We start from the raw sequence: 12,650 nt of genomic DNA on the forward strand, positions 1-12,650 counted from the left end.
GCTATAAAGTTTTCGTTATTGAAGCCCAATTCTGGGGGTTTCGATAGGTGTATCAACGCGCTGTAGGCGAGGCGCATGTACAGTACATACATCCAGCACGAAGCCGGACTTCGCTCGTGCTGCTTTTGCGTTGTGCTGCTCTCTGCATGACAGGCAAGCCGACGACCGCGCCACCACGTTATAGCCCCTGCTATCAACAGCAGCCTGGCAGTTACACAGTTGAGTGTTCCCCGAAGCACCCGCAGGCCGGGGCTGTCAATATCGGCAGAGTGCCTTGTCGCGGCCCTGCCGTCGGGAAACCATCTCGCCGGCTGACAACCGTCGACCGATCCTACTGAAGCCGCCCTCTTTCCATTAACCACCGCCCGCGTGTTCTCAATGAACTCGTTAATTAAAGTTGAGTAATTTTGGAGCCGCTTCCGCTGCTCAAGCTTCTAGGCTCGACGGAAGCACTCTAGGCAAGTCTTCGCATTCAGGCTTGAGGATCAGTCGCTTCCCGTTGCCAACTGCGGCAAACACCGCTCATTGAGATCCTGATCCATTGGTCGTGTGTCCCACCACCCGCAGAAAAGCTGCAGTGCCCCTCGCGAATACGGACTGATCGAGGCAATGGACATGCTGTACTTCAGTACACAACCCACACCTTCGGTGAGACATGCCAATCAGTGAGAACGTCCCAGGATCAGCTTCATGGGCAGCATGCAAGTACCGGCTTCCTGGGCGATACAGCCCTTTGGAGAAGCTTCCCAGGCTGCAGCCACCAGTTTCAGCCTCGTGATGCCGCGCTCGTCGCATTCATCGTATCTCCAGACCTCCAACGTCGGGGAAGCTCTCCGCTTCGCAGTTCGTCCAGCTCCTTACCTGTGCATGGGGCGTCTTCCTTCAACACTCAAAGTCTGATGACTGGTTCTCTCTCCGTTTGCGTCACGTCTATTCGACTGTGCCATGGCTCTTCTACTCCTCCGCTTTGTTGTTGCGCTGAGTCTTGTCGCTTGTTCGCTCCAAGCTACGAAAGACCCTCTCAATGACTTTTGTCGTCGCTTTGGACATCAGACCACCGGTATGTCGTTCACTATCTCCCTGAGCCGGCTGCTCAAGATACGGTTGGAGCGCGCTTACTCCAGCTCTCGTATCGATCTATCGGCATGCGAAAGCCCTATCCGTGCAATCTTTCACCCTAACACCTCCGAAGCCCAACCTCGTTAACGTCGGGAGATCTGGTTTGCCGCTGCATTTTGCACAGCCGGTGGCACTGAATGATGTTTTGTCGCTGCCATTTCTTCAAGCGCTAACCTACTCAAGTCATTGACAGACGGCTATACATTGATGGCGGCTTGGTGAATTGGAATCCGATATCAGAAAATCCCTTGAATTACACGAGTAAGGCTACCGATTGCTCATGTACCCCACGAAAGGAGAGTAACTGAGTTGTGGGTCAGACGAGGGTCTTCTTTACAATGACCTTGATCGCACTTCCGATGGAATGCCGCAACTGCATGCCAATCTCAGCAAGAGTAGCTCAGTGCCATCTGTATCCGGAGGAATCTTGTGGGCAGACGAACTTAACAAAGTCTTTTACCTTTATGGGGGAGAGTACCAAACGAATCCGGAAGGATTCAACCTGTGGGCTTACGACACCATCAACAATACATGGTACACCGCTGGACCCACCAACTCCATTCAACGGGTCGCTTGGGGCGCCGGTGTCGCCGTTCAGGAGATCGGGGCGGGATTCTATCTTGGCGGTTGGTTGAATGAAAACACAGTGCCTGGCTGGAGGGGAATTCCCGTTGCAACGAATGCGCTTATCCGCTATGATTTCGATACTCAGCAATGGACAAACTCCACTGGACCAGACGAAAATGGAAGAGCTGAGGGGATCATGGTCTACATGCCCGTATCCGACGGCGGGCTGCTTATCTCCTTTGGAGGAGTACTCGACCCTTACAGGAATGGGACTGTTGTGGGCGACGCGCTGTCAACCATTCACATCTACGACATCCGTTCTGGTAATTGGTATGTGCAGACGGCAACTGGAGACATCCCAGAAATGCGCCGGAGCTTTTGTGGCGGAGTAACCTGGGCAGACGACAAATCATCCTGGAATGTCTATATCTATGGCGGTTTCGGCATGCCAGACAACAGCACCGGATACGACGACGTCTACATACTCTCTATGCCCTCATTTACCTGGACCAAGTGGTATCCGACTGACGCCGGGGAAGGCAATCCCCACGGCATGCTTTCCTGCAATGTAGTGGATGGCGCCCAGATGCTCATCATCGGTGGCCACTTTGTGCAACACGAGAGGTGCGACGCGATGAATATCTGGGGAACGCACAACTTGAACCTGGGAAAGACTGGGCCTGAGGGTGCGAAATGGGAGGCATATTATCCTAATATTACGGAGTACCGTGTTCCGTCAGAGGTCATTGCTAAGATTGGCGGGAGGTAAGTCATGTTGTTCCCTTAAGAACCTCTTACTCCGCATATCCCGGCTATGCGCAACCTCTCTTCGTTGCTCTACGGCCCTTCAGGAGACCTTGAAAAGCTTGTGTTTTCCTTCATCAATACGCTTAGCGGCCCTTGTCTTGTCATGCTCAACGCTGATTTTGAGAGCTAGACCCGACGGCGGTGCTACTGTGACGGAACCAACAAGTGGCTGGGGCAATCGTGACTTGCCCGTCTATTTTGCCAGAAAGGAACCAATTTTCGATGCTCGTACTCCAACACGGCCAATTCCCGGACCAACGGCAACAAACAATTCAACCGCAGGGACAGGCTCCAGATCTAACACCGCCGCCATAGCGGGAGGCGCTGTCGGTGGCGGAGTAGCACTTATTTTGCTCATTGCGCTGATTCTCTATTGCCTGCGTCGCAAGAAGAAGTCCACGAAGCCGTCAGAGCTGCCGCCAAACACTGTACACGAGCTCGCTACGCCCGTTATTGTAGAGCCGAAGTCAGCGTTTCCACATGCGCAAGGTCCCGCACCACACGATGTCCGAACAGACAGCGAAGCTTCAGCCGCCGCACCGTACGGGACGCCCTTGGGTGCTCGACCGTACTCGCCTACCCAACCCTCCCCTCACTCGCCATACGCTTCGCAACTACAGAATCCGTATTCAGCCACGCCGCTATCGCCGCTATCGGCTCATACGCCGCAGTATATATCGCCTGTCATGGCGCAGCCGGCCCAGTTCCAATACGCACAGCCGTATGACCCTACGCAGCATCCAAGCCACCTAATGCATTATCCGCCCCCTCAGCCACCCGAGCCATCGCCGTCACCAACCACTTACACAGACAGCCATCCGGAGTCAACTGAGCAGACGCCGGCGCACTTTTATCCGCAGCCGTTGAAGACGAGGCAGGCGAGCAACGAGCTGCCTCTAGTTGGGGATAGTCCTCCACCCATGCGTGGAAGGTTCCGTGAGGAGGATTAGCTGTCTCCTGTTGTACTCGTAATTGTCTCTGTATCCGCGAATCTAGTCTTTAATATGGAGAGGCGCGCTGGGTTGTCGTCGGGTACATGAGCGCTTCCTACGATATCACTGCTGTGCTGTATGTCTGGATGTTTTCGTAGCTGCCAAAGCAAAGCAGGCCGGCTCTGCAAGCCTTCCGCTGTTCACCTCTGCGCACCTCAGTATGTGATAGTATGCTTCTGTACCAGGAGCCACGCTTGATCTGTAGCTCCCCCTGTACCTAGGTTCCCTGACTCAAGAATGAAATTGAAGAGTGGGTTACAGATCTGCACGAGTTCCCGCAGCGGGCCAAGATTAGACTAACAGCCTTACCGGACCCTTGTCTCCGCAGGGCAGGGGAAAGGCTCACAGGGCTTGCGGCTTACGTTTGCACCTCCCCCAACACCACCACCACCGAACGCCATGCGAGTGCAATGATGCCATGGCACGAGACAGCTCCCGTGATGCCCGTAGAAGCGAACAGCAGGCTCTCGATGCCGAGGAGGGCCGCTCACTGCTCGCTCAAGGCTCGCCGCAAGCGGACAATGGCGGCGAAAGTGACGGCGACAGCGACAGCGACATCGTAGTGCACCGTGGTGCTTCTCCGTTGACCAGATTCTCTCCGCCGCCTGATGCGTCGCCCGAGAGCAATTCACCCTCCGGCCCTTCTCCTAAACCCGGTCGAGGTGGCCCTCCGCGCCGCCAGTCCTCCTTCGCCCAGCCGAGACCTGACGGGGCACCGAGAACACCAAATCGCGTCCGCTTCGAGGTTGAGGATCGCAATACGAATGGACATGCGAATGGGCATATTGGCCTTCCCAACGATGCTTGGATAGAAGAGGAGGACTTCATGACCAACGATGCCGGACACAGCGGGCGGCGAGACAGCTCACATCAGCGGCTGCCATTGCTGACGGACATCGAAGCTCCGAGTATTACGGTAGCGAGCTCGGATATGGGCTTCAGTGCTGAGGACCTGCTGGAAAGCGCTAGGCCGAAGAGTGGGATGAGAAGTGCTTTCATGAACATGGCGAATAGTATCATGTACGTAAATCAACATCAGTGTGGACTCTCCCCTTTCTCTCAACCGCTTCCTTGCGTGAATCTCGCTGATGAATGCAATGCTGCAGTGGCGCCGGCATCATCGGTCAACCATATGCTTTTCGTCAAGCGGGCCTCCTCACCGGTATATTCCTCCTAGTTGCGCTCACAATCACAGTGGACTGGACCATCCGGTTGATCGTGGTGAATTCGAAGCTGAGCGGCGCCAATTCCTTTCAGGCGACCGTGGAACATTGTTTCGGGAAGTCGGGGTTGATTGCGATTTCGATCGCTCAATGGGCGTTGTGAGTTGCCCTCACGCAGTTATGGGATACTGACGTGAAAAGGCGTGCTGACGGTATTGGGTCATCTTCAGTGCTTTTGGCGGCATGGTGGCATTCTGCATCATTGTCGGCGACTCGATACCTCACGTCCTGGCGGCGTTGTTCCCTTCGCTGCCCAACATGCCTTTCCTATGGCTTCTTACGGATAGACGGGCTGTAATTGTATTATTCATTCTGGGCATTTCGTACCCACTATCGTTGTATAGAGATATCGCCAAGGTGAGTTCTCATCCAACGCCTGTAACACAATAGAGAGTCGTTGCAGCATTGATCTAACCCTCGGCAGTTGGCAAAAGCGAGCACATTAGCATTGATCAGCATGCTTGTAATCATTGTTACAGTAATCACTCAGGGTTTCCGGGTCCCTGCAGAATCCAAAGGCCAGTTGAGAGGCTCTATCATCATACACAATGGCGTTTTCCAGGCTATCGGCGTTATTTCTTTTGGTAAGAGGCTTGGATGAAACTCTACAAACACCACGGTTGACTAACATCTCACAGCATTTGTTTGCCGTAAGCTAACGCCACGAACCCAGCCCCTCAAGGCTTACCACTAACGGCCTGCATCAGATCACAACAGCCTTCTCATTTACGGCTCACTCAAGAAGCCTACAATGGACCGCTTCGCGCGCGTCACTCACTATTCCACAAGCATCTCAATGGTCGCTTGCCTGGTCATGGCTCTTGCGGGCTACCTTACGTTCGGCGATAAGACGCAGGGCAATGTGCTGAACAACTTCCCCACGGACAACATTATGGTCAACATAGCTCGATTGTATGTCTCACCATCTGTACTCTTCACATCCCATACAGCCTCTGAAACACGCTCCCTTCCAAGCGCAACCAGCTAACAATCCACTCCCCCACAGCTGCTTCGGCCTCAACATGCTCACCACCCTCCCCCTCGAAGCCTTCGTCTGCCGCGAAGTAATGACAACCTACTACTTCCCCAACGAGCCCTTCAACCCGAACCTGCACCTCATCTTCAGCACCTCCCTCGTCGTCTCCGCCATGACCCTCTCGCTGCTCACCTGCGACCTGGGCGCCGTGTTCGAGCTCATCGGCGCGACGAGCGCATGCGCGCTGGCTTATATACTCCCGCCGCTGTGCTATCTGAAGCTGAGTAAACGCGGCGGCTGGGAGAGGTGGGCCGCGGTCGCGTGTACGGCGTTTGGGATGGTGGTTATGGGGATTTCAACGGTGCTGGCTGTGGCGAAGATTGTGAGGAGTGAGTGAATCCGCGTTTTTGGCGTCTGTTGTATGTGGGGAGAGTGTTGCAACTGACATCGTGAGCACCGTAGATGACGGACAGCCACACACATGCAGCTAGCGACAGTCTCGCATTGTGTGCATGGGCGGCTTGCTTCGCTGGGAAAATGCCTTCTACCGGCATGGCTCTTACGGAGTTTTGAAAACGCATGTTTTGGGTCTTGGAGGGTCCCTGTTTGTTTAGGCACCACAGATGAAACATCCCTAGCCACGGAAGCATTGAAGGGGTTTGCCCCCGTTCGCTCAGGGCGAAATGATTGGGCAGGAAGGAAGTGTTGGGCGTACTCTGCGCCACTCGACCGCGCAAAATCGTAGACTCCAAGAGGGATATATAGATCTTATTAGGTCCGTGTATCAAGCATACGATGAAACAATAGCAGACACAAGTGCACTATTTGATCGTTAAACCCGATGTTTTGCTTGTCATGATTTAGCACTCCGTGCTGAAGCTAACTGGATATCACGTGATTTGTTGGTTCATCGGACCGATAGTTTCCCCGTTCTCCATCAACCCAACCTCAGGAGTTCAGGGAGCGTAACTGGAACAATTCCCGGGGTATGACCTTAGCATAAAGAGATGTTACTCACAACCTTAGGCAGCATACAAGCGATGGAACAGTTTTTCAGGGCATTGCGCTTTGTATTTGAGAACCCTTTTATGTACTCAATTGAGCCTCCAAGCTGATATCTCACTCTACGTAAGATGTCCGGCGCTACTCGAAGCGTATATACTGTTAAGTAGATATTCAATTACAGTCCACTCTTGCTCCCTGACGTACCTGAGAATGGATGACGCTGAGAACATGCAATGAGATGGATGAACACAGCGCTTTGCCGCTCCTTTACGAACTAGCAACCTTGATAAGCCTCAATATGCCGACGATCTCGTATTTTCGAAGCCTGTCTGACGCTTAGATACCCTTATTGGTAAATCGTTTACGAGGCCATACAAAGAAGCACAACCATATCACAGTACCTGAACTTGAGAGTAGCCTATAGGATACTGCGGCTGCACCATGAATAGGAGTAGAACACTGGTGATGAATGACACAGTTTCCCGTTCCCAGCGGTGGAATACTATAAGTATGGTCTCACTACTGCAGAAAAGAGACGGTCCTGAACTCAAAACATGTACGTTCTCTATACCTGATCAGAGAGAATCGTGATTATAACTCCAAAGCAATAGACAGGCCCAAACTGCAGAGGAAATCACTCATCCGCGATCCACCAGGGTATCCAGAAGCCCCCCTACGCCGCGATTCTCTCACACCGTAATGTCCATCTGTTCCGCCATCCCCGTCCCCTCGTCCTCGGTCTCCCACCCATCGTCATCCTTGTCCTTGCCACCGCCCAGGTCCAGCAAGCTGAGATCCGGCAGCGTGATGCGGGCTGCCCTGGTGCATTTGGCGCAGAGCATATGCTTGCACCTGTGGCACCTCACGCCACCGTCCCGTTCCGCCTTGCAGCGGCAGCAGCGGTGTCCTTGCAGCTTCTGGCTGGCTTTGGTGACCCGGTAGGGGTTCTTCGAGGATCGTGGAGCTTGGATAGAACCCCCTTTACGACGCGCCTGCTGTGTCATCCGTCTCTGCGCCGAAGACTGATGGCGCTGGCGGGCTGGGATGTGCTCGCTGGTCTCGTCGCCGCTATGGGCTTTTCCGCCGCTGTCGTCGTCGTCGCCATCGTTCGAGGAGATCGTACTGGTCATGGATTAGCCTGAGTATGAAGCTGGATCTAGGAGCGTCCTACGTCGACTGGGCGGCGCACGATACCCTCCGCTGCTGCCTCCTTCTCTCGGGCGTCGTGCTGGTTATCTGATCAGCCAGTGTTTGAAAATGCTTCTCGGGGAACCCTACATAAGTTCTGGGCCGGCGGATACGGCTCGGCGGCGCGGCGCTGGCTCTGAAGCCTCTGACTCCTGGTGTGATCTATATCGATGGGTTAGCTTGCTCTCGAGTATCCGTCAGGTTCATGAAGCGCCTCAACTCGGAATCTCCTCTGCGCTCCGCTCTTGTCCAAGGGACCAGCTCGATACGGACTGGATCTGGGCTACGAGAGTCTCCATGATCAGGCTTATGAGTCTGTTCCACGAGCTGGCACAGGCTCTGAACTGTTCGATAGATCGACAAAATGCTCTTCAAGACGCTCTTTACGGCGTCACTGACATAGGAAAGCGTACCTCGATTCAGCTCCAGCTTTCGCAGCCGGTGCCTCTGCCATCTCGGCGTCTCCTTCTGGCTCTTTTGCCGCGTTCCTCGGTAAGTTCGCCATGCTTTATGGCGTGAGAGAAAGGATTTTTGGAGCGTCGACGGTAGGTGTTCGAGGAAGAGGGATCGCGGGTGCGGTGTTTTCGTAGGAGATGGTGCAGTTACTGAAGTGAAGTCGATTCTCCATCGTCTTGGCACGCGGTCAGAAAGTATCCTTTCCTTCACCCACCGTGGTCTCGGCAATACCATTCACCAGCTGAGTAAGATCTCCTCCAACCCCTTTCCGCAATCTCCGGTTCCCTTATGAGCTGGAAAAACTACCCTCTCCCCTTTCTGTGCCTGCTATCACCCTCATAATGTGCACGAGGTCTCCAGATCTCAGAATGGCTTACCTTCTGATGCAGCGAAGAACCATCAAATGGACACCAGCGACAGCAACAAGGAGAACAGCCCACCGGCTGGGTATACGAACCCACCGGTGCGGCGAGCACCACCTCCGCCTCCTCCCATCCTCGTCTCGGCGACGACAACTCGATTCCCGTTTGGTGGCAACAACAAATCCTCGCGCAGTTTATGGCGCAACTTCTGCCTCTGCAGCTCGCTCAGAGGGCTGAGTGATAGCGAGAAGAACACGAGAAACAATCCGAGTTAGGTCCGCGCCCTCCCCCTCCCCTAGTTGAAGGATACGGTCGCCCCCGTCCACGCTACCAGCGATCTGCGGACCGTGTGAGAGTGGGCGGGACTGTAATGTGTTCAAGGTATAGATAGATCTTGTCCAGTATAGTCGTTCATTGTGCTAATTGCCTTTATATAGCCAACCGACTGTAAGAACTCAGAGACCAGAATTGTTTCAACAACATGGTGCTGATAACATTTTACAATAGAGACAGCCTCAAGTCCTCCTTGACAGTTTGGCGGAGGGGGTGACCGCGCTGAGATCACGGGTGAAGGAGGGCGAGAATCCCGGATGCTGGAGTCTTTGGGGTGTGATAAGCAATCTTAGAAGGAAGCAGATTTATCTTGGTGGCATTTTGGGTGCGTGGTTTCGGGTCTCGTTGGAGTAAATCTCGGTATCATGATCATTCACACCAGCAACCGTTCAGGAGACGCTATAGCGTGCTAGATCGTGGCTTGAAGATGTCCCTAATAGATGGCTGGGCGGACTATTTGTCATGCCAGGGACTAAGATCTGACCCTGCGGGGAGGCGATGAGGCGTGAGAGGGAGTAGTTCGAGTTGCTTGGCGGTCAGCATATCTCGCTTTGTTTGACTTTCTTTCGGCCATGCCCCTTCCAAGTCAGCCACCACCACCATCACGGGTGACAATCAGGCCACTCTTTGTCTCCTTCACGTCTCCATTGCGACTTGGAGCAACAGCTAATCATATCTCCATCTTTGACGCGTCGTGATGTTCGTTTTGATCGCGAATGCTGCTCCACGCAAATTACGACGCAATCAGCGATCAAAAGATCTTCAAAGGAGCACCTTTACTTTACCGCTCTTGAGCGCAGTCCATTGGCGTCATACCACTGGATCTCGACAAGCCGCTACAGCACCTTCATGGTTCAAGACCACATTCATATCACCTCCCCATAGCTGCGGCGACCAGGTCGATCCCTTTGATGGCCGAGTAAATGCTCCAGCAGCGAGCGCTTCATTCTTCAATCGGCTCGGAGCACGTCAAGCCGGTTCGGGAAGGAGTCCTGGGAATGAGTGTACTCAGATTTTCGACAACCTAGGAACAAGCCTGTCGCTTTCGGTCCCAGCCCCGCTTCAGCAACCCATACCTGGGCCAGGTACGTAACAAGGTCCGAGATCGGTGCTCCTACATAGGTAGAGATCGCTCACTGCGTTGAAGGTTCATCGACGCAGCAAAGTTCTCGGTCACGGCTGACTTGGAGTCGAGCGGAAACAGGTCTAGTCGCAGCAACCAGAAAAGCCACAATGAGTATTGCAAAGTAGGTGTTCGTCTTGCACGACTAAATTTACTGCATAGCCGCTGGCATCACCTGATATGATTTCGTGCTGACCTTCCGCAGGCGCGCCTGCAGTTTTGAGCAGATGCCCAACACGGTCGCTACTGGCGTGACCGCGTGCGTTCGTGACAACAAGGACGATTTTCATGTCATCGAGTAGAACTATCCTCCGGATTTGCTTGATCAGTGGAACGAGACGCGATTATACAGAAGCTCTGCCTCACGCACAACACTGATTCGTACCGGATTGAAGCTATCCATCCGGACTTCTGACGTCCATGAGAAGTTTCTCGACACAGACCGCCGAGCGGATCAGATCCCCGCGACTTAAAAGGATAGAATCGGCAGAAATTTGTTGAGCCACCAGGTTTGAAGTTCCGAAGTCTTGTGTTCATCTAAGGAACATTGCCCTTGGGGCTCACATTGTCTTCGATCTGAGTTGCAGTAGAGGTGATATATCACCAAAAGGTAAGAGTTCCGCACCGACCTCCAAACTCATCCAATCAATTAACGCGAGGACCGCATTCGTAGGCAATTTGGCGAGAAACCCACACGATCTTCATCGATTCCCCGAACGAGCAGCACCAAGAGTTTTCACCGATCTATCGCGAAGAGCAGCAAGCCGACCGTCAATCATTGCGATATGCTTCTTGCAAGAAGGCATCGAGGCCAAGTTGCTGCCAAGTCAGTCCGATATCCTCGCAGCGCATCTGGCCGAAAAGATCACACAATGGGAGGGCGTGAGGCGTCTGAGTGACCGTTGGTGGCCGCCGCCTCTGCAGTCTCTTTCATCCGTCTCCTGGCAACTTCGCCGGATGAGATGCTCTTACGACATCTTCTAGGCCTTGCTTGAGTGTGCCCAAAGCTTCAACATTCGCAAGGACCTATTCGTGAACGGAGCTGCAGCCACATCGGAGCGAGGTTCCCATTGCCGAAGTCAAAACAACTTTAAAAAGCTCCAGTCTTTGCGCCGTGATCGTTGGCATGTCGACAAGAACACTCACCCCCTAAGGGTACGACGGGACAACCTGAGTTACCACCGGCCGCACCAGAGGAGGGCGACATTGCGGACAAGAGACTAAGGCCGGTGCCGTAAGCGTTGACCAAGGCGCGTTGCTGTGCTTCTTAGCGGCAGCTACGCTCCCATTCATATACCCCCCGCCAGCTGCCGCGGCAATCGATTGTGGACAAACCGACATCTGCCGGCTCGCTTGTCGTTGGGTCGCGTCCTGTTACAGCAGCCACATCGGATTCATACCGTGGAACGGACTGAAAGCAGGGAGGAAACAAGATCATGTTCCCGCAATGGTCAGGACTTTGCCTTCCGCCACTTTGAGGCTATGCACGTCCGACTTCTGGTTCATGTCGTACGGAAGTCTCCGATCCTGGCAGGTAGAGAATCACTCAACCCGGCGTCAGCTTGTCCCTTTGAGAAGCCATCGACCAGCCAAAGCTGGCCTAGATATCTGACAAGTTACGGTCTCGTTCGGGTTCGCGTTGAAGCCGACAGATCGAGCAGTTCTCGTGTCGTCTTCCCGAACAAGAGCTGGTCGATGATGAAAGAGGACACGCGGTGCTCTCGCATGCCGACACCAAGTTTGTACACATTTGGAACGGGGCCTCAGCGGGCGTTCAGACCTAGATCTTCTCAGCCAGCAGCCCCTGTTTCACACCTCATCTCAGGCTCCTTCCCGGACGATTGCGGCTTCGTCCGACACAAGACCAACCATGGAAAATCCTCTCGACCAGCCACTTCGGGCACCTCCGGCCCAATCTCTGTGAGCTTTGTGAAGACGCCTGAGAACCACACCACTCAAGCTAGACCTTCCAAGTATTCTGAGGCAAGTTCACACACTTGACTGCCACAATGGTCGAAGTCATCCAGAACATGCGGCGAGACGCCAACCGCAAGTTCGTACCGGTCATTGCCGACTGCATGATAACCGCATACGAGCACTGCGTTGCCGAATCCAGTAAGCCTGGTTAGGACAGAGGTCGCTATGCTAGCCGCGGACGCAGACGTACAATGCCTGAAATCCCTACAAATGCCGATCGAGATCGGCGTTGGTACCGGCTCGCGTCCGACTTCATCATCGACGGATGGCCTCGTCCAGGGGCCGACAACCAGCACTCACTTTGGCGGTAACGTCAAGGTTAGCCGCTACATCAAGATCACCGTGTCAAAGCAGAAGCTGGTGTCGCTGCCCCCTGCGCAAGCTGTTACTCCAGTCCTTTATCGATACTGCTGGGTTGAGAAATGGCGGAGAGATCCTCGCTGATGTTCTGTACGCCGCACACGGACCGGCACCTCGTCCTGGATTCCTTGACCACCCATATTTCGATTCGACTCAGCTGTA

At 54.0% G+C, this 12,650-nt stretch overlaps 4 protein-coding genes across 4 annotated transcripts; 3 read left to right on the forward strand and 1 right to left on the reverse strand.

Moving 5' to 3' along the window:
• Window positions 1-1,483: 1,483 nt before the first annotated feature.
• On the forward strand, window positions 1,484-3,443 carry W97_01928 (uncharacterized protein; the record flags this gene model as incomplete). Its single annotated transcript, XM_007779831.1, has 2 exons — window positions 1,484-2,451; window positions 2,624-3,443. The coding sequence occupies 2 exons, from the start codon at window positions 1,484-1,486 to the stop codon at window positions 3,441-3,443; spliced, it is 1,788 nt and encodes a 595-aa protein (XP_007778021.1).
• A 460-nt stretch (window positions 3,444-3,903) lies between these two features.
• Window positions 3,904-6,081, forward strand: W97_01929 (uncharacterized protein; the record flags this gene model as incomplete). Its single annotated transcript, XM_007779832.1, has 7 exons — window positions 3,904-4,505; window positions 4,592-4,807; window positions 4,879-5,065; window positions 5,133-5,292; window positions 5,347-5,358; window positions 5,416-5,620; window positions 5,715-6,081. 7 exons carry the CDS (start codon window positions 3,904-3,906, stop codon window positions 6,079-6,081), a joined length of 1,749 nt encoding a protein of 582 aa, XP_007778022.1.
• Window positions 6,082-7,378: 1,297 nt separating this feature from the next.
• On the reverse strand, window positions 7,379-8,382 carry W97_01930 (uncharacterized protein; the record flags this gene model as incomplete). Its single annotated transcript, XM_007779833.1, has 4 exons — window positions 7,379-7,811; window positions 7,861-7,917; window positions 7,968-8,039; window positions 8,291-8,382. 4 exons carry the CDS (start codon window positions 8,380-8,382, stop codon window positions 7,379-7,381), a joined length of 654 nt encoding a protein of 217 aa, XP_007778023.1.
• Window positions 8,383-12,160: 3,778 nt separating this feature from the next.
• Window positions 12,161-12,572, forward strand: W97_01931 (uncharacterized protein; the record flags this gene model as incomplete). Its single annotated transcript, XM_007779834.1, has 2 exons — window positions 12,161-12,266; window positions 12,313-12,572. The coding sequence occupies 2 exons, from the start codon at window positions 12,161-12,163 to the stop codon at window positions 12,570-12,572; spliced, it is 366 nt and encodes a 121-aa protein (XP_007778024.1).
• Window positions 12,573-12,650: the final 78 nt, after the last annotated feature.

Source organism: Coniosporium apollinis (genome assembly GCF_000281105.1).
Source record: "Coniosporium apollinis CBS 100218 chromosome Unknown supercont1.7, whole genome shotgun sequence".
In the NCBI taxonomy this organism is placed as follows: domain Eukaryota; kingdom Fungi; phylum Ascomycota; class Dothideomycetes; genus Coniosporium; species Coniosporium apollinis.